Source organism: Colletotrichum scovillei (assembly GCF_011075155.1).
Source record: "Colletotrichum scovillei strain TJNH1 chromosome Unknown Contig00003, whole genome shotgun sequence".
Lineage (NCBI taxonomy): Eukaryota > Fungi > Ascomycota > Sordariomycetes > Glomerellales > Glomerellaceae > Colletotrichum > Colletotrichum scovillei.
Window position 1 is genome coordinate 459,949 of NW_023336261.1, and position 20,159 is coordinate 480,107.

The 20,159-nt window shown below is 51.6% G+C and overlaps 6 protein-coding genes across 6 annotated transcripts; 3 read left to right on the forward strand and 3 right to left on the reverse strand.

The window, feature by feature from the left end:
• Positions 1–446: 446 nt before the first annotated feature.
• Positions 447–2,659, reverse strand: HER10_EVM0007662 (uncharacterized protein; the record flags this gene model as incomplete). The annotated part of the gene is made up of 5 exons (XM_035477211.1): positions 447–476; positions 552–1,231; positions 1,312–1,410; positions 1,489–2,074; positions 2,141–2,659. 5 exons carry the CDS (start codon positions 2,657–2,659, stop codon positions 447–449), a joined length of 1,914 nt encoding a protein of 637 aa, XP_035336240.1.
• A 2,416-nt stretch (positions 2,660–5,075) lies between these two features.
• On the reverse strand, positions 5,076–6,990 carry HER10_EVM0011025 (amidase; the record flags this gene model as incomplete). The annotated part of the gene is made up of 3 exons (XM_035480467.1): positions 5,076–6,042; positions 6,096–6,593; positions 6,689–6,990. 3 exons carry the CDS (start codon positions 6,988–6,990, stop codon positions 5,076–5,078), a joined length of 1,767 nt encoding a protein of 588 aa, XP_035336525.1.
• Positions 6,991–10,119: 3,129 nt separating this feature from the next.
• Positions 10,120–11,385, forward strand: HER10_EVM0000105 (carbonyl reductase). Its single transcript, XM_035469900.1, has 3 exons — positions 10,120–10,255; positions 10,317–10,616; positions 10,678–11,385. The coding sequence occupies exons 1-3, from the start codon at positions 10,195–10,197 to the stop codon at positions 11,181–11,183; spliced, it is 867 nt and encodes a 288-aa protein (XP_035335545.1). The 5' UTR covers positions 10,120–10,194; the 3' UTR covers positions 11,184–11,385.
• Positions 11,386–14,071: 2,686 nt separating this feature from the next.
• Positions 14,072–16,682, forward strand: HER10_EVM0006971 (amino acid permease). Its single transcript, XM_035476539.1, has 5 exons — positions 14,072–14,766; positions 14,820–14,833; positions 14,901–15,333; positions 15,394–15,424; positions 15,487–16,682. The coding sequence occupies exons 1-5, from the start codon at positions 14,535–14,537 to the stop codon at positions 16,310–16,312; spliced, it is 1,536 nt and encodes a 511-aa protein (XP_035336175.1). The 5' UTR covers positions 14,072–14,534; the 3' UTR covers positions 16,313–16,682.
• A 291-nt stretch (positions 16,683–16,973) lies between these two features.
• Positions 16,974–18,422, forward strand: HER10_EVM0006291 (uncharacterized protein; the record flags this gene model as incomplete). The annotated part of the gene is made up of 1 exon (XM_035475881.1): positions 16,974–18,422. The coding sequence occupies one exon, from the start codon at positions 16,974–16,976 to the stop codon at positions 18,420–18,422; it is 1,449 nt and encodes a 482-aa protein (XP_035336113.1).
• Positions 18,423–18,498: 76 nt separating this feature from the next.
• HER10_EVM0005022 (short chain dehydrogenase) lies at positions 18,499–19,705 on the reverse strand (the record flags this gene model as incomplete). Its single annotated transcript, XM_035474648.1, has 4 exons — positions 19,597–19,705; positions 19,392–19,507; positions 18,879–19,340; positions 18,499–18,796 (listed from the first exon to the last, which is right to left on the reverse strand). Exons 1-4 carry the CDS (start codon positions 19,690–19,692, stop codon positions 18,499–18,501), a joined length of 972 nt encoding a protein of 323 aa, XP_035335994.1. The 5' UTR covers positions 19,693–19,705.
• Positions 19,706–20,159: the final 454 nt, after the last annotated feature.

Consider the following 20,159-nt stretch of genomic DNA (forward strand, 5'->3'; position numbering starts at 1 on the left):
TTGTTCCTATTTGCGCCTAAGTTCAACTCAAGCAATGACACCTCATCCTCTGCGGGTAACTTCAATAACATGTTACTTGACTTAATATGGGTAAGGTAAGGTACGTACATTATCTAATCCTGTATAATGCTATGGAAGCAGTGTATGATGGGTTGATCGGAGCCCCTCCCTTTTATATTCTTATGCTGACAAGTTGATCTGGAGCTAATGGAGAGAGACATGTAAGGATGGTTGTGCTGAGTCCGGACGGTATCCTGCCGCAACTACCGGGATAGTCACTGTTCTCCTGGCTTGGACGTCAATTGAATCAACAGTAACGCAGTTATTCATATCTTGATGTTGTAGAACTAGATCATGGTACTTTATTGTAAACGTCCACCATTCTATCATGTACATGCACAAGTGATGAAGAAGAATGAAAAGAATGTGTCACTACTTGTGCCGGCTTAGACGCCCTGCTTGATGATTGCCGCTGCCTGTTGATAGGAAATTATGTCAGTAAAGTAGGCAATTAGGCTAGAGAAACAGAAAAGCAAGAGGCGCAGACTCACCTTCTCGGCAAGAGCATAAGTGGGCTGGCAGGTGTTGGCGCTAGGAACCATGGGCATGACACTGGCATCAACGACTCTCAGGTTCTTCACTCCGTATACCCGCAATGTCTGGTCGACAACACCACCCAGGTTAAGTGGCATCATAGATGCAGTACCGACGGGGTGGTAGTCAGTGGGTGACATGGCACCGGCAATGTAAGCCTTGAGATCCTCGTCCGAGGTGACATCAGGACCCGGGGCGTACTCGACCGGATCGAATTGCGTGGCCAGGGAGGTGTTAAAGTTGTAGCGGCGAAGGAACTTGATCGACTCAACGAAGAAATCGGCCTCGAGAGGGTTGGACAGAGCGCGGTAATCAATCACGGGTTCAGTGTTCCACGGGTCGGTCGTGTTGATGTTGATGGTGCCACGGCTGAAGGACTGCATTGCGACAGGGCCCTGAGACCCATGGTCTGCAATGAGCTGCATGCGAGTGAATGCCGTGTCCTTGGAGCGCATCTGAGCGGCCAGGATCTTCATCTGCGCCTCGAAGCCAGCGACGACTGTGGACGCAGCATCCGTCGGCAGGAGACTGGCAAAGTCTTGTTGCTCCAACTTGGTAGCAAGCTCCTCAGCCCGGTCGGACACGGCGGTGAAAGGGAGCCAACCGGCCAAGTTAGTCAGTGCAATCGAATAGGGGCCTGTTCCACGGAAATCATGATAAATCAGTCAGAGTCAGGCAAATGTGAGTGGGATAACTCTGGCTTGGAGGACTACTAACCGGTCTTGTTGGCTGCCCACACCTCGTCGGCCCAAGTCTTGAAGTGATTTCCCTCAACTAAGTCGTTCGGGTTGGGGTGGATCTCAGTAAGCTTAGAGACTACAGGTGGGTTAGCTTTCGTTTTCTTCGTCGACTAAAGGTCTGTTGTATCGCGCCCATAAACATCTCATGACTTACGAGTAATGTTCATGGTAGAGAGACTGCTGTGGTCTTGGAAGTTCTGACCGACGCCAGGGAGATCAACGAGTACATCGATGCCACCAGCTTCGAGAAGGCTCTTGGGGCCAATACCGCTAAGCTGCAGGAGTTGGGGAGTGTGGATGGCACCGGCAGCAAGGAGGACCTCCTTCTTTGCAGTGACCGTGACGAAGCTGTTGTTTCCCAAGGGGAATTCAACTCCTGTAGCGCAGAGCTTGTCGTCAAGAATCAACTTGCGGGCCTGGGTATTGAGCAAAAGGTGGTAGTTCGGACGAGTGGCATTGACGTTGAGGTAGTGGCCGGTGCCAGCGTAGGAGCGGGTGACGGTACGGGGATCCATGAGCGTGGGGAACCAGAAGACACCGGGCTTTCCGGCACCGCTGTCAGCCGGGAACTCCACTCCGTCAATCTCCTTGAAAGCCTCAACTAGAGGCTTGACGCCAGGGTAGTAGAACCGCGGCCATCCGGCATAGATCTCTGACGAGTCTCCCCAGTAGGAGGCGTCATACTTGACGCTGTCAAAGTTGTCAGTCAGCTCGGGAGGCGGCTCAGTGAAATGAAGGCCCTGTTGGAGCGATGGTCAGCTTGGTGTCGCCATTAGAGAGTTGTCACATCAGGCCTCCGTTCTTACCTTCTTAAAGAACGGCAAGATGCCATCCCAGCTCCAGTCGGCAGTTCCCTGCTGAGCCTCGGATCCGAACAGGCTAGCCCAACGGTCGTAGTCCTCGGCCGATCCACGCATGTTCATCATGGCGTTCACTGACGCACCACCTCCGACCTGTTTGGCGATGAAGACATTGCTCGTTCTTCCGTTCAGACCGGGCTGGGGCACAGACTGGAGTCCAGGCCAAAGGAGGTCGGTGAACGCTCCAGTCCGAGTGAGGAAGGAAACCTTGAGGTTCTCGGACATGTTGCCCCAGTCTGCAGCCTCCAGAACCAAGACTTTGGTCTCAGGGTCCTCTGTCAGACGGTCTGCGACAGTCAAACCTGCAGTTCCACCACCGACAATGACATAATCGTAGCTGTTCAGCAACTGAGATGAGTTGATTTGGCGGGGAATCACATAGGCGTCAGTGACACAGCTTGCTCCGAGGAGAACCGCGGATGCGATTGTCAGCCACCGGGGCTTGGATTGATGAAAGAACGGCATGGTGAACGATGAGCGTCTCTACCAACTAGCAGAATACTATGCAAAAGAGAGTGAAGGCTGCTGGGACACATACAAACTCCAACGATGCGGTATGATAAATCGTTTTACTTATACACAATTCTCCTTGTGTTCAGGGCAAAACACTTGGCGCTAGCCCGGAAGCATTCCAGAGCCGTTAATACGCTTACAGTATATCTCACAAATGCATGTCATATCAGACTTCTGATTCGGAAGGTCGACATATGCAGGGGCAAGCTCGGAGATGGGCCCGCCAGATGGATCAGTCGCCAAGCTGCCAAGTCGTGCGGCGGTGCTGTTGGACAACCAACTGAAAAGGATACAGAGTTGAGTTGACGGAGTTGCGGAGGCCATGATCCATTGGCGAGCCATATGCTGTTGGTTCTGTACGACTCTATGTGCAACGGCACTGCAAGTACCAACGGGATCTTAGCCTAATTTGATCATCGGAGAATGTTAAAGCAATGGTTTGCGCCTCTTTTCTGCAGCTGCTGATCACCACATGACAAGGCTGTTTAAGGTAAATTATAATCTCAAGGAAGGGAATAAGTGGGAATATCCCGTCTCCCGAATCCTGAGCGACCTCTTTTTTCGTCAACTTCCTTTTTCTGCTTCATAAACTCTGTTTGCGTTACGCTCTCCACCCACAAACAACTCACGGAGCCAAGTCTCTCTGTTTACTGCCTTGTAGTCGCCCCGCTGTTGTCGAGAATTCTCTCAAGCGCGCGGGAGTCCCGCCGGCCCATCTTATCAGATCCTTCTTCGTTGTCGGGTATGTCTTGGCGGCGGAGCCATGTCAATAAATTTGAGTTTTTAGTCATCACAACTCCTTTCTCAGCTTATTTCTCCGAGAATTACCTCACGCGAAAGAGGTTAATCTTCGGCGAGAATCCAAACCTTCGTCAAGAAGAACAGAGTGCGATCCCCTCTAACACAGCCTTACGTCCGTTATGGCCGTTGCTGACATTCTTGGCATGCGCGACCTTGTGACCAGAACAGGTAGGTGGCATAGAGCCACATAGACTTGGTTCTTGGCTATCCCCATAGCCGGTAGCGAGTTCGATGTGCGCTTCACATAAAATTTGAGTTGCTTAAGCCAAGATGATCGTCGGAATACGGCCACATACTTGGCAGGGGTTGCACTTCGGCTAATATACCATCCCAAGGATCAGACGATAGAGTTCTGGATGTGGCAGGCGGTGCTGTCTACACAAAGTCCGAGATCCTAGGAGACTGGATACTTGGTCTAGCTCACAACTCACACCCATGTACGAGTACTGACGGATGCTGAGTCTAAACTACACGGGTGTTGACCGCTCAAATCGTTGGCGAGAGGGGGGCGTTTATTTCTGGCTTGCTGCTATGATGGAAAATATTCAATTAAGCATGGAACCACATGTCCAACATTTCACTTTCCGTCAAAACGGTGTAGCTCTTTCAAGTTTTTGACTCTTCGTGCGCCATACTAAAGCTAATGTCGGAGCATACACTTCAATCATAGTGAGATGGGGAGCTGATCCAAGTGACGAGGCATAATTGGTCTGTGTGAAGTTGGGCTCTTGCATACGGTACATGCATCCATTTCTGATGCTTTTATCCCCTCGCTATTCACGAGTAAGGTTAAACACTGCACTGTTGTCTTTCACTGAAAATCGTGGGTCGCCAAGCCTGCGATCTGGGATGAACGACTCGGGCTTATGATGCACCTCGAGTCGCGGAACATGCGGACTCCGGAACCGGTCTGGGATAGCCTGGCGTCTTGAAGTGTTTTTTGTTTGGCTTGATGACGAACTTCAGTCCCTCCGCGCAGAGCAGACTCGTGGAACAAGCTAATATGGGCTCCATCATAAACCTGATGCATCTTCTCAGCCGGCAACGGAGGATGTTAGCGCATGATCTCATCCCACACGGCAAGTTGGCCCCAGATCCTAGACCTAGCAAAATGTGATTTCCTCATTCAAGGGGAGGATACTCCCAAAGTGCAAAATCAATTTTGGTCACATTTCACAATGCATCGTCAGGTAAGGTAAGGTAACAATATGTCGCAATCGCTGCATTCTGAATAACCAGAACCGGCCCGGCTCCGATGTTTTGGTATGCCCAAGAAGAACTTGGGACAGCACAAAATGTCAACGCGACCAATTGTGTTTCCTTAGCTAAATAGATCACCCAATTCAGACCCTAATTCTTAGTCACATTTCAGCTTACCTTATGTATAAGTATATCTTATAAGTGAGGTGGTAAGGTAGTATAAGTTATCATTTCCCTTACTCGGTTGATTTAGGCGTGAATCACTCTGAATTCAGACGCAAGGTGTGCGCAAAACGACACAACTTCAAGTTGCTAAGTACATGAAATACAGTGCTCGGGAACTTGGACTTGGGAATTCCTTCTTACATCAGAAGACTGGCACATTTCGTGTGAGGTACTCGTACCAATTAGGCAAAGTTCTCTTGTACGGATTTCCCTCTGTCGTCAACTGCAAATCCTCGATTGCACTTCCCCACTTAACCAACTCCGCTTCCCCATACGCCGTTTGCATTATGGCGAGGCCGAAACCCATTCCAGTGCTAGAGCGAACACCGGCCGGGAGAGTTATCATGGGGTATCCCGCCTGGGCAGCGATTTGATACGTCTGGCCGACGTCAGGAGGGACTAAAAGTCCAGCCAGTTTTGTCCCATTAGGAGAGGTGAGGGCATCATTAATACCATTCCGCGTTGACTGCTGAGAGAACTCGATAGCTTGAAGATAGGTCTTATCCTTGATACCTTTCGACTCGAGAGACGCCAAAAACCCGTCTTGGCCAGAGTAAAATGCGGCCGTCCCAAGTGGCCAAGGATGACCACCCTCGGTTCCGTCATTGTCATAGTTGAATGCAATGATGTCTTCAAAAGTCTTGATGTCGGTATTTTCCAGCTCCGAAAGGTAGGTGTTGATGTTGTTGTAAAAGTCAACTTTAACGACCGTGTACTCGGACTCGTTCGGGTAGCCTCTTGTGGTGCCATAATCCCAGTCCCAACCATCCGGGCTAACGATGGTCTCATAATCAGTGATCTCAGTGTTGTTAATTATCGTTGCCCCAGCTGAGGTAATGAGCTTGAGTAATTGCTCTAGAGACTCCCTCTGTTCATCGTCTGCGAGAGCCCAGAAACTGTTCCAGGGAAGTCCGAAGGTGGCGCCCTTCAGGATCTCCTTCGTAGACAGGAACTGAGTGTAGCCCCCCTCAGGCGTCTTCCCTTCCTGGGCCAGTGTGTAGTTGTCTCGCTCATCAATGCCATAGATTGCATCGAAGGCATACACGGCATCTCTGACTGTGCGTCCGAAGGTTCCGACAGAATCTTGATGCTCACTCTCAGGAACGACCCTAAAGTCGAGTTAGCAAGGTTCTGGAGGGAGAAGCCCATGGACTCAACATACCCAGCTCTAGAAGTTAGACCAACTGTGGGCTTAAATCCCACAATGGCGTTTCGCTCGGCAGGATTGATGACACTGCCATCTGTCTCCGTGCCCAGCGAGAAAGCAATGGCATTTGCTGCGACGCCAACAGCGCTTCCCGTGCTACTACCGCCCGGGTTAAGTGTGAAGTTATATGGGCTTCGGCACTGACCGCCCCGAGCCGAAAATCCTTCAGAATAGTTGTTGCTGCGCATGTCAGCCCACTCACTCAGAGCAGCCTTGCCAAACAAGATGGCGCCGGCTTCGCGGAGGCGCTTGACCACGTGAGCATCTCGGGGGACGATGCTGCCCAAAAGCGCAAAGCTACCTGCTGTCGTCTCCATGTTGTCCTTGGAGGCGATGTTGTCCTTGACGGTGAATGGGATGCCATGTAGTGGCCCCCGTATCTTTCCGGCTTTGCGTTCCAAGTACATCTTGGCGGCTAGCTGGAAGACATCTGGGTTGATTTGCAGAATAGAGCTGTCTTGCGCATTAGTTTACATCGACTCATATTATGGTAAACCGTTGTCTTCGCAGATACAACTCCCACGTGTAAGCTAAAGTAATTTACTTACTGAATATACTCCTGCGTCCGGTAGGTTCTTTGGATATAACAACCGACTAGCTGCTGAGAGGTGAGTGTCCCAGCAGCCAATGCTGCTTGCATCTCGTCAATTGTCGCCTCTTCCAACTTGAAAGTTCCACAGAGTGGCATCGGGAATAAGTCTGCAGATCCCACATCTTCAAGCAGCGGGAATACCGAAGGTAGGGTTGTCGATGAGTTTCCAGGCCAGCTTTGAGAGGTGCTCAGCTTGCAGCTAGCCAAGGAGATCTCAATCCCCGCCACAATGGCAACCCAGAGTTGCGCCTTGTACATCTTCGTCACTGATTACTGCGCTACCTCAAGCGATATGCAGAATGCAAGTCACGAGCTGGACAGGCAGAAGACCGGCTGGGGACATGAGGATGTGGCCAGGCACGCATAGCCACAGAGTCGGTGTACCCTATTGCAGCTTTTAAAGCCTCACATCTCAGCTGATAAGCTGACGTGCTGCGTGCAACTCTGCCCCGCCCCGAGATGCCGATCCGGGTTTGCCAGATTGCGGCGGGGCGCAGGTGTTGTCGATGGTTGGCTGCATCTTCTTGGGGGCTGAGATACTGATAGGAGATGATAGGAGAGTTGCGGTGCGCAAAAGCAAGCCTGGGTGCGACTAGTCTTGCGGGGATTGAACGGGGTTTCCGGGACGACTCGGTCAGTGATTATGAGGTGCTACAGTAAACAAATGGTTTGCGCCATGTCGCTTGGTGAGCCTCCGTTCCTGTACCTACCTTAGTATGGTTAACTGTTGGAGTGAGGTGTCAAAAGTCAAGTCGATGAAGGACTTAGTTGTCACACGCAATGCGGATGAAAACAGTGCCGTGTTCACTGCCGCTTCTTGACAAACGTAGCCGAACGTGAGTTTCAGCATTTGTTTGAACCATCGACAGATTTTGGAAACTACAGGTAATCGAATAGAACGAAGCAAATACAGTAGGGCAGTGACAACAACTTTTGTAGTCAAATGATATTTACGAATATATGTGTCATCCATTTTTATTGCTTCAAAGTCTCTTCGATCTCCAAAATATTTTTACCAAATATGAGACGAGGGTGACAATTCTCCAAAACGTAGAACTTATGGCGTGTGGTAGGCGATTGAGAACCAAGCATAGAGTTATGGTACATTATGAAATACACTATGCCGATACATGGCTGACTTTTCCCTGAGTCAAATTTGAACTCAATCTCTTGGTCTTCTTGGCACGGAACCAAGCTCGCACCAACTCTCTCGGCTTCAAGAATTGAGATGACGTTGACTTCGAGAGTGGTATTAACGACGCCAGTCAAGACTTTGCCAGAAGGCTTACCATTGCGCGATACAAGAGAGCGAACAATCGACTTATAGGAATTGGCAGTGTTCACTGCATGCACAATGGGTGTCTTGGGCAGAGTGCCAACTTGTTGGGGTTGAAGTTGCGATGCGTGGACGGATCTAGCTTCCATGTCCCGGGTGTTCGAACTTGCACCGCTTCCATAATCGACATCGCGCAAAGTAGCCGGCGGGCCTGTTGGCGATGATGGCGTAGTCTTAGCCGACAATGAACGGTTGCGTGAAAGTCTCTCATGTTGGAGGCGGCGTTCGAGCTTGTACTGGGCCTCGTGATCATAATGGCATGCCTCCTTTTGGGAGTCTGCTCCACGTGAAGGAGCTGAAGACACTGATGGCATGGACCTGCCCGCTGAGGACGATTCATATGTCTGTGGCCGTGCCGTTAATCTTTGAGTTAAGTTTACTTTGGACGTGGAAAATTACCTCCTTGGTCCTAGTAGATGACTCTGACGGCGTTGCTGAGACGAACTTGGGCTTCGGAACACTCCCGGTTTTCACCATACTTCTTCCCAAGGGTAATAAAATCTCGTAGAGAGAGCTGGCGGACTGTGTTTGATGTACTAAAGGGCCCATTGGCATGAATTGGTTGACTCTTGCAATTTGGGATTCCAGTCTTTTCAGGGTTTCCAAATTATCTCTAATGGACTTTTTCAGTCGCCGGCTGTCTTGGAGTCAGTTCAGATCATAGCTGATGACTCCAGGAGAAACTCCTGCCTTTGTGAAAACGTACATGTGCTTTTCATTGAATATCAACTTTTCACGGTCCGAGAGTGAATTGTTGCATTCCATATCGAGAACCTCAAGTTGAGTGGCTGACATAAGTAGCAGGAGGCTGACTTTTAAAGAGTCCATTTCTGGGAACAGATCTAGGATACTGTCCTTTTGATAATACCACTTGAAAATTTTGAATATGGCATTTCCGCCCACAAGACGTGTCTGGACTCGTTTGGTCGCCTTCTCAAGCCGCAATTCCATTACTTCTGACCGATCTAGTATGCCGTGGAGTATTCCTTTGGACACGATATATTGAAGAAGAGGAGACTCGGTATATTTTCTGAAATGTCCTTCGAGAGAGAATTGGGTCATGGCGATACAATTCGAAAAGTCCTGTGCTCGGGAGGCACATCGCTCAACTTCTTTCCCTGGAGAACTATTCTCGTCCGATAACTGGCGTAAAGCCTTTGCGAGCTTTCTTCCATAAAGAGCGAGTTGAATAAGCGCTGATACACTAGCTACTACCCCAAGGATCTCGGCCATCTCAAGTGAGCTGCAAATGTTTGGAGTAAAAAGGATTTAGACGATGTTTGGGATGAACAGATAGCCACGTAATCACAATTTTCCAAGCATAGAGAAAAGGCAGGAGCAGTAGCGATCTAATATCCTCCAAAGTAGTCCTCCCCGGAGTGAATGTAGGCTTGAACAGCAGACCCCGCACGGGGTCTTCTGCATAGCAACTTATGCTGTAAGAGGCCAACGGCAGCAGGGAAAGTGAGGCTTGCCTCTCCAAAAGCCACCCTTGGGCGGAACGATGGGCTCTCTATCTCGGTGCATGCTGTGCCCCAACATGCCAATCGCATGTTTCCCTGAGAATGCAAACTGCACGTGAAGCACCCTCTCATGCTGCATTAATCACATCATTGCTACTCTGGGAATTAGGCTACGCACCCGAGTGCATATTTCGGTGTCTTGACTGGTGAAAACCTCCGTCTCGACTGTGCGCCACCAACCTAGACGCAATAACTCGACGCAGGGTACTTCTTCGAGTCGGCGGTGAAGTGGCAAAGGGGGTCGGAATGGCGGTCGCCAGCGGTGCGATGCACATCGTACTTGCACCCCCCAGCCGAACGGCGCGGGACCGGCGTCACTCCACTTCTCCGTGTCCCGACCGGGACGTTCGGGTTCGGATTCGGGCCCAGTGGAGCCTGTGCATCCGGTAGGTAATAGTGGTGTCGCCGTGCTGAAACCAAGAAGAAGACAGAAATCCAGTGCGCTACGCGATGACTAATGTACAGTCGAATATCAACTTTAGTGATGTCATGGATCAGTAAACAGTTCGTGCCAATATGATCAGCTCGCCTGAACAAACTCCCTTCTTTTGACCTTTTATCCTCCAGATTTGTGTTCAAAGAATCTCCCTCGCTGGAAACGCCATGACATACTCACGAGTTGGTGTGGTGACCGGTGCCAACAAGGGCATCGGATTTGCCGTTGGTAGGATCTCATCCCACCCCGGAATCGCGTCATTTCAACTGACTTTTTACTCTCTCACCAGTCCGACAGCTCGCGCTGCAATATCCCAATTCCTATCTAAACAATGGCTCGCTGCTCATCTATCTAACTGCGCGCGACAAGTCTCGCGGTGAGCAAGCACTCAGCAAGATTCAAGGCGACGCGGATCTCAAGCAGGCCAAGGCCCTGTCTACCCACGGTGGCGCGGCGGACATCAAGTACCACCAGCTTGACATCTCAGATTCATCCAGCATCTCGAACCTCGCATCATTTCTGAAAAAGGAACATCCCGATGGCGTTGACTTCATCATCAACAACGCTGGCATTGCCATGCAAGGTTTTGGTAAGCGCAATATTTGAGTGCTGCGGCGGTTCGACACGAAGGCTGACTTTCCGTGCACCAGACTCGAACGTGGTGAAAAATACTCTAGCATGCAACTACTACGGTACACTCGAAGCGACACGCGCCTGGATCCCGGTAATGAAGCCAGATGGTCGCATCGTGAACGTCGCATCGGTGTCAGGGTCTCTGAGCAAGTACTCGCCAGAAATTAAGCAGCGCTTTCTCGACGCGCAGTCTGTGTCGGACGTCACCGAGCTGATGGAGGACTTCACCGCCGCGGTCGAGAAGGGCACGCACGAGAAGCAAGGTTGGCCCAGCGCCGCGTACGCGGTCTCCAAAGCTGGCGAAATTGGCATGACCAAAGCCATCGCCAAGGAGTTGCAGGACAAGGGAAGCAAGATGCTCGTCAACTCGTGCCATCCCGGGTACGTGGTCACGGATATGACGCGAGGCGGCGGCACCAAGACACCTGACGAGGGTGCGCAGACACCTGTGCATCTGGCGATTGCAGATATTGGTGGCAAAACTGGAGAGTACTGGTCTGATGAGAAGGTCGCCAGGTGGTGAGCTTTTTAGCGGAACATGCCCAAACTGAGCAATATGACGAAGAGGACGCAGGGCTAGTTGACAATGGCAAAAATGAAGCCTGGCTGACGATTGTGGTCGAGGCAAAAACAAATGAGGTCCATCCAGGATTCGAACCTGGGCCTACGGAAGGTTCTGAGAATCAGAATCCGACGTCCTAACCAACTAGACTAATAGACCATTGTGATTGGTGCTTGTTGCTGAAGGTTGGAATCGCGGGTCGTACTATAGAGTAGAGCCCCAAGCGCGTCGAAAACCTTCTTTCGCGTCTCAAGGCTGCTCCAGACACATCGCTCATCGAGTCTTCGAAAGTGCGATAACAACCCGATGTAGTGTGAATCTAGTGCACCAGGCTGCCGTTCCATTGTTTGCGCATGGTAATTGCTGGAGTTGCAAACACCTGAGAAAATCAGAAGTAAGCGTAGTCACTGCGCTGGTTTTGGTCGATTTCCTAGGAGCGCTGGATGCCATATCGCCGCGCAAAACCACATATTCGTGTATTGAAAAGGAACTTACTTTTGAGCGAAGGTCTCTTCCGAAGCGTGTACTTTGTATTTACTCTTTATCGAAAGGCTTGAGAGCATGTGAAAATGGATGTGGTCTGGAAATTTCGGGAGGGTCCCGATTGTGGAACTAGGAGGAATTCTCCCCGAGGAATTGCGGCTTCTAGGGAAGAATTCTAACTAGGTAGGTTTAAGGGCAATGAATGCAGCGGTTCTAGGCACTGGGGCGCCGCCAAAAACCTGAAGGTTCACGGCGCGGCGCGCGTTCCTGCGCCAGACGACGCTATGTGCCCACACCTGCTTATAGAGTATTTATGTACTATCGAACGTCAACGATTGAGCGAGCCGTTGAGTATCGACGAATGGTACCGAAATGTGATTCCGTTCCGAGGTTCTGGGTGGATGTAGTGAGCGCGACCCGGCCGAGGTCTAGGAGGAACAAAAAGACGGTCCGAGTCAACAAGGCCTCATTTAATTTCTCGCCAAACTCAATCCAATAGGGTCACCAGTACTCCGTCGCTTACTTCCATTTGACCATTCGGACTTGGACCAATGATAGCATCAGTCTCACCTTGAGCATCTCAAATTCGTGGATACGTTACCTTCCTGGAGGCCAAGACTTTAAAGGCGGCGCGGAGACACTACTGTGTGGGCATGTCGTCGACGCTGTGAACAATGGGCTCATCCATCTTTCGCCCACCCAATGAGAGACGCTCTAGAGCAGTTGACGAGTTATCATTGCTTGATAGCGTGACGTAGAAGTTTAGCCTGCCAAGGGATCCTGACCGGCTCTCGACGGCAAATTGGCATAGCAGTTGGCAAAGCAATTGGCTTCATGTTTCTGCCAAGATGCCAAGAGGCACAATCAAAAACTTACGGTAACGCAATCGGGGAATGGGAATGGGATTCTTCCTGGGTACTGCTAGAGGCGCAGACAACTCGACCAGCCACCTGCGCAATCACAGAGCAGGCCTTTCCGTCTCCCGCGGGGTGCTTGACGTGATGTGAGCAGCAAATGAAGCTTCTTTGCCCCCGAAAGCCAAGTCGCCAATGCGCCTAGCCATCCCGCGATGAAGCAGTTCTTGTCCCCGGCCAGCCTCATTGCTTGTCGCTAATGCCCAAAAGCTTCGCTCTGCCTTGGCTCAAGGGGTCCATCGCAACATTGCTCAATCATATTTCGCCAGAGCCCAGGACCAGGTATGTGGTTCAAATAAACCGGGCCTGCTATCCATGCGGCGAACGGCAGCTGGAACGGCGCCTTCACCCACACGAAGCACGCAATGGGCAGCCAATCGTCGAGCGAAAGTCTCATCTTCAGTTGGTATGAAAATGCCTCGTTCTTCTTGTCGAAAGGTCGTACTACTCTTTCCATACGCAGCGCAAGCCACGCTGCTAGGCGGCGTGGGATGGAACATGGACCGGACACACCGATGCCAAGCTGCTGGGACGCGCCGACGAATGGTCTCGAACTGCTGTCAGCAGTCAATGGCATTCAAGAAAGCCCCGGTCCAGATAGACCGAGAGCTATCGGTATGTCACTGGCAGCGATGTGCATCCTGCAGAGGACCAGACACCTGCAGCTGACCCAACATGGTGGGCACTCCGTCACCGAATCTCTCATTCTGCTTCTCCCGCCTGTAAATGTTTGGGCGACCATGCTTGATAGTAGTGTGGGAGACCACAGCACCAACCAACGACGCAGGCAATGTGACCATCGCACAACGAGCGGCGTCTCTGAAGACTCAAACTACCTACGCGAAGGGGTTTGATAAGGCGCCCTATTTTCTCTACCGCGTCATCAAGCATCATGGTACTCCGTACAGATAGATACGTTCCCCCAGGTACCCCTCTCATCAGTGTTGGTGGGTGAACCTTGTCGACTCTCGAGCTCTGGCCAGTCTTTGCCCGCGCTACAGATTCGCTTTCAGGGACCGACAACTTGCCGGGACTTGGAAACATTTCCCTCTGAGTCTAATTAGAGCAGCCATTCCAAGAGACGTGAGTTCTGACTACTGATCCAGTAGAAGAACTAAGTATTGTCTTCACTACAGATAGCTACATCGGCCACGGCCTCTCAAATGGAGATACAATGACCCGTCTGGCATGAACTCCGAGGATAGGAAAAGAGAGGGAACGATCCCCAGAAGAAACAAGCTGGACCGCCCCCATCTTCCTCAATCCCCCGGTCGCCGCCTCCTCACTACGCCCTCATACCTCTTCGGGCCCATCCCGCGTTGGGCATGGTTCGCACAGAGACATCCACTCTCCTGCAGACCTCCCTCTTGCAGTCCTTCACCCCTCAGTCTCACCCCACTGCTCCCGGCTCTCTGTCCGCTGCGACGCTGCAGTGTAATTGCTGCGGTCCCTGATCTTTGGAAATTCTTGAAAAGGATCTGCGGTCGCAGTGTTGGTCGCGCCGAAGAGCTCTCTCGGTGTCTTCTCGCTCTTCTTCCTCTTCTGCTACGTGCGGCTTTTCCTAACATACTTGTTCCAACGCGAAGAGCAAAAATCACATTAGACCCCGAGACATCGACTGGTGCTTGTGTGCAGTGTGAAACCCTCATGGAATTCAAAGTCCAATTCTTCTGCCTTCTTCTCAAAGCTCTTTGGTAATTCGAAGTTCACATAACCGTGACTTCTCCAAGGCTACAAATCAATTCCAAGATCATCAACTTCGCTCAACCCGTCACGAGCGCGCATCCGGACTGTCTATCACCCCCCTCTCCTCCGTTCACTCTTCCGATTCGACTCGAAACGAGGCCGCGCCGAGATCCCCCACTAAACCGGGCCTAATCCCCCACATTTTTCCCCTCGCCCCGACCGACCGACCATGTCATCCACCGGCATTGAGCGAGCGGGACACCGCGACGGCCTTCCGAATTATGGAGGCGGCTACTCCGAACATGGCCGTTTCCCCGATGAGAAGGGCGTTGGCGAGCCATATGGCGAACCCTTAGACGGCGGCTTTCGGTCTTCGCTCGATTCTGGCGACAAGGGAGACCATACCCACCGCAAGCTCAAGTCGCGACACATTCAGCTGATTGGCATTGGCGGAACAACTGGTAGGCCCTTGGACATGATATCCAGAGATGAATCCAACTCACAGTGTGTACAGGAACCGCTCTTTACGTACGTCGCCTTGTAGCACGAGTCGATAGGAAATCACATCTCATATCAGGTACTCACACAAACATAGGTACAAATCGGAAGAGGCTTGCTCAATGGCGGCCCCGCCAGCTTATTCCTCGCCTTCACCATCTGGTGTACTTTCATCCTAGCCGTGACTCTAAGCATGGCCGAGATGGTCACCTATCTCCCGATTTCGAGTCCCTTTATCCGCTTCGCGGGTCGCTACGTCGATGAGGCATTTGGTTTCGCTGCCGGTTGGAACTTTTTCGTTTTTGAAGCCGCTCTCGTCCCTTTTGAGGTCGTCGCCTGTAACCTCATCATCCACTTTTGGAGCGACGTCGTACCCGCTGGAGGCATCATTGCGATCATTCTCGTCCTGTATGGTATTATCAATGTCATGGCGGTGCAGTGGTACGGCGAGACTGAGTTCTGGGCTGCGCTTGGCAAGTTCTTGCTCATCGTGGGACTCATCATTTTCACGTTCATCGTCATGCTGGGAGGTACGCTACTTCAAGTGCACCGTCGACCCGTATCTAGATCAGACACTAACAGGGCTATAGGAAATCCGCTTGGAGACAGATTCGGCTTCCGGTGAGCAATTACATCTACTCTCTCCCATAAGCCACGTCCTCTGACCGAATTGATCCATCTAGGTACTGGTACGAACCAGGCGCATTCACAGAGCTCTACTACAGCGGCTCCCTCGGACGCTTCCTCGGCTTCCTACAATGCTTGATCCAGGCTTCCTTTACCATCGCAGGACCCGACTACGTCGCCATGGCTGCCGGCGAGGCCGAGAACCCGCGCAAAGTTATGCCCCGCGCCTTCAACGCAGTCTTCTACCGCCTGACCGCCTTCTTCGTCCTCGGTTCCCTCTGCGTCGGCATCCTCGTCCCCTACAACGACGAAGAGCTTACCCGTGCCTTCAAGGACGGTGAACCCGGCGCCTCGGCCTCACCATACGTTGTCGCCATGAATCGCCTCAAGATCAGCGGCCTGCCACACATCGTCAATGCCATGGTCCTCACGGCCGCCTTCTCTGCGGGCAACTCGTACGTCTACTGCGCCTCGCGATCACTGTACGGGTTGGCGCTTGAGGGCAAGGCGCCCGCATTTTTCAAGAAGTGCACGAAGAAGGGTGTTCCGGTCTACTGCGTCATCGCCGTCCTGCTCATCGGCCTGCTCAGCTTTCTGCAACTCAGTGCCAACACTGCTGTTGTGCTGAACTGGTTTGTGAGCTTGGTCACCGCGTCGCAATTGATCAACTTCTCCTGCATGTGCACGGCGTATCTTGGGTTCTATCGTGCGCTCAAGGCCCAAGGCATCAGTCGCGATACCCTTCCCTACAAGGCTTGGTTCCAGCCGTACGCTGCCTGGTACGGTCTCATCGGCACCTTCATCATGACGTTCGTCGGAGGTTACACCGTTTTTCTGCCTTTGGATGGATACTGGAGTATCCCTGATTTCCTCTTCTCGTAAGCCAATCATTGTCTTTAGCTGGTCTGCATGATGTGGTATACTGAGAAGCACGAGGTACACGATGGTCGGCATCTTCCCTGTGCTGTACCTGGGCTGGAAATTCCTCAAGAAGACTAAGATCTTCAAGCCTGAAGAGGTCGATCTGTACCGTAACAAGGATGAGATTGACGAGTACGAGAGGACGTTCGTGCCTACTCCTGCCAAGTGAGTTGACAATCTTATCCGATAATCAACAAGCGGTTCTAACGGGCACAACCAGGAACGTCTTTGAAAAGGTTCTAGACAAGCTATTTGGGTAGAATTGTGTTGACATAGCCGTCCATTGTATCATCGGCGTTTAGGGTGAAAGAAATAGATATCCCATAGGCAGAAACACAACTAAGGATTATTCCAATTAAAAGACTTAAGACTACGTCTCTCAACGCCGATTTTATGTCGATGTGTTACATTTTGAATCCATCTGCATCTTCGTCCAAGACATTGTATGATCACTGCTGCCTGCAACGGGACGGAAAGGATTGCGGCAAAGCGGACGTTTTCCTCAAATTGGACAATCCCCGCCCCTATGTAAGTAAGTCAACGTTGGATGACGGGATTTTATCTTTGCGTGGCTGTTTGAGGTAATTTCAGCACTCAAAGACAACAACCACTTACATCCAAGATGGCGGGGTCCCAAAACCTGGATCCTGACTTTGGAAGTCTTGGAACCAGAGAGGAGGATTGGCTCGATGTCGATGGAGACCTTGATACAGAGGAGGGCACCGAGGCCATGCGCCGCGCCGAAGTAGCCCTACACGCGACGATCGAGCGCTCCATCTTTCAGCGAGACGCACAATCGGCCCACGGCGATATTCCAAGGGCCCTCTACATTAAGGCCCAAAACCAACAGGAACAGCTCACAAACGACGAGCGGCGGCTCCTCCTCAGCCGCGGCGATGTCGTGGGCAAGGCACTCGCTCGTCCTAACTTCCTCTCAATAGATGAGATGCACCAAGCGCTCCTCTGGCCACCGCCAGACGTGGTGCGCGCCAACATTCAACGCGCCACGAGCGGGCAGCTCAGCACGCCCATCGAGCTTTATGCCAAGGGGAAGGATGCGCTAGATCGCGGCCAATTCAGCAGGATGTTGAACGACGATGAGGTTGCGCTGCTGGCGCGCCATTTTCACACCAGAGACGACGCAACCTTTTCCGAAGTGGCATTATCGCAAGTTTTAGGCCAGCCTGGGGCCGCTCAGGCCGCAGAGCTGCTGTCGAGTATACTAGGACTGGACTTCGCCGTCTTTCATGCTGCCTTGGTGTGTGAGGTGGGCCAGTACCAACCAATGCAACAGATGACACCGGCGTTTTCTAGCCTTGAGGCGATACAGTCCTTTGCCATGTTAGAACCGGCTCCCCACCAGGCGCAGGGGCATTCAGGGCAGAGACAACGGCCTGGCGATGTCATCAACGCCATGACAGCTCTCCATGAGCAGAATCAGCTCGGCAACCTTACGGACGAAGAGGTGGCCGCTCGGAATAACGAATACCTCGCCACTATACAAGCATTTTCACAGATTCCATCTCTTTTTTCTGCTATCGGCTCTCCGTCACCATGGCCGGTCAGAGCTCCTCCCTCGCGCGCTGACCGCTTCGGATCTGGCCCATGGCCACCTACAGCTACGCCGTGCACCCCCATCACCCTGTTCGCTAACGAAGCGGGGTTTTCAGGTTACGATGTTGAGCATGAGTGGTCCGCGCTGCCCGAAGTACAAAAGGCAACTTACCGTGCTCGGTCGGAGATGCTACGACGTGAGACTGGAGTTCAGTATGAGACAGCTCTAGCCGAAAGGCCGGTTTCTTCAGCTCTTTCCTTCCCAGGACAACAGCCGCAACCAGTTAGGAGCTTAGCAGGGCTTGCGAGCCGTGTGGAGAGGCTTCCCGGTGTGCCCGCGCGGCCGGGAATAATCACAGGGCTGAGCGTGTTTCGCGATGAGCAAGAAACTAACTGGCAGGAAGTGTTGAGACGGTGGGAAGCTCTGCCTGAAGAGAAGAGACAGGCGTATGAGGCTAGGGCTACGACGTCTAATGCTGCTGCAAGAGCTGCTTTTGATGAAGGGAGCGTATCGTAAAGTACATATTACAGTGAATACTGAACAATCTGACCCCATCTGGCAAAGGATCGTCAATGCATCTATCTGCGAAACTTCATTCCTGCCCATTGGCCACAAGAATGCGGCCACCATCGATGCACAGGTTTATACCGTCAACGTACGACTTGGTCCGAAGGTCAGCTCCTGAATGAAGAACGCATGTGAAGACCATTATAGGTTCGAACTTTGGGTTATGGTTGTAGCAATGAGAAGATTTGAGACTTACCCCGGCTCTGCTAGCGAGATAGATTACCGCGCCGGCGATGTCTTCGTCCTGACCAGCTCTTTTGGCAGGAACCTTGTCGAACAAGGAATTAAATACATTACCTTCCTCTCCAACAGGATTCATACGACTGGGGAAGACTAGGGGGATTTTACATGATCAGCAATCTCACCCACCAATGGGGTTGCTGTCACTTACAGCCAGGATTCAACCCCACAACTCGAACATAGAAATTTCTGAACTTAGCAGCCAGAAGCTTCACTAAGTGATCCGTAGCGGCTTTGCTTGCAGCGTAGCTCGTCAGGTCAACATTGGTAACGTTGTGCATACTGGCACATGAGCTCGTCATGATCATGGCGCCGCGTCCTTGACGACTACCTGAGCCGTCGTCACCATTATGGGAAGCCGCAGCATGCAGCAGGGGAAGGAATGCGACAGCCAGGTAATAATGTGCTGTGACGTTGATGGAAAATGTGTCTTTCCAGTCAGTCGGTCTCGAAGACTGCATTGAAGCTTGTAATTCGAGGACGTTAACAGTCTCGAGGTCGCAAAGATCCAGCGGATCCCGCCGAATACCAGCGTTCGACACTAATAAGTCAAGACTGTGTTCGCGTGCTTGAACGTATTTTACGAGTTTTGTTATCTCATCATGTGACGATAGGTCGCATGGCACACTGCAAATGTCAGAGATGCGTTGATAATATGAGCTAGAAATTGTGCAATACCCTGTCGCATTTCCTCCAGAAGACTCGCCCAACTCGTTGAGCTCTTTGACAGCTTCAGCGATCGGGCCCGTTGGCAAAGCAACGACGTACACCTTGGCGCCATTCGTGACGAGGCCCTAGCAATCTTAATTCAGAGTTCAAATTGTTACAAAGGATCATGATCTTTCGACCTTGAGTCATCATACTGAGATGTTGGGTCACATACCTTTGCTATCATTAGGCCCAGTCCGCTGCTGCCGCCCGTCACCACCGCCACATGGCCCTTGACCGAAAAGAGTCGCGTAATGTCGAGTGAACCCATCCTTAGAATCTTCAAACGAAGTGTATGAGCCACTTATGAGGTATGTTAAAAGCTGTTCAATGTTCAATTTCGCCCCTATAAGCGATTGATCTCTTATCGGACTGTTTCGCTGGTCGTCGGTCCGGCCGACATGCAACCTCTCCCGCTATCAGACGAGGGCGGGGTAATTCCTCGACGTACCACTGCCGTCGGGAGATCCGACTGTTCTCTCACTTACATCCCAATGTAGTTACAATCATCAGACATGGCGCCAGAATTCGCGGTCGCTCAAGCTAAAACGTCGTGCAAGCGATGTCACCGACGAAAGAAAAGATGTGATCGCGGGCTGCCTCAATGCAGGAACTGTAGCGGGGCTCAAGTGTCGTGCAGCTTCCTCGATGATGATCGTGTTATGGCATCTTACCCCGTCATGTAAGTAATAATACTTTGCGATAGTATACAAGCTCTTTGTTGTTTGCTGAGTAGGA

Coding starts and splice junctions, on each gene's coding strand:
- HER10_EVM0000105 (XM_035469900.1), top strand. CDS start 10,195: ATGACATACTCACGAGTTGGTGTGGTGACCGGTGCCAACAAGGGCATC. Junction 10,256..10,316: donor GGGCATCGGATTTGCCGTTG/GTAGGATCTCAT, acceptor CTCTCTCACCAG/TCCGACAGCTCGCGCTGCAA. Junction 10,617..10,677: donor CATTGCCATGCAAGGTTTTG/GTAAGCGCAATA, acceptor TCCGTGCACCAG/ACTCGAACGTGGTGAAAAAT.
- HER10_EVM0006971 (XM_035476539.1), top strand. CDS start 14,535: ATGTCATCCACCGGCATTGAGCGAGCGGGACACCGCGACGGCCTTCCG. Junction 15,334..15,393: donor GTTCATCGTCATGCTGGGAG/GTACGCTACTTC, acceptor ACAGGGCTATAG/GAAATCCGCTTGGAGACAGA. Junction 15,425..15,486: donor GGAGACAGATTCGGCTTCCG/GTGAGCAATTAC, acceptor TGATCCATCTAG/GTACTGGTACGAACCAGGCG.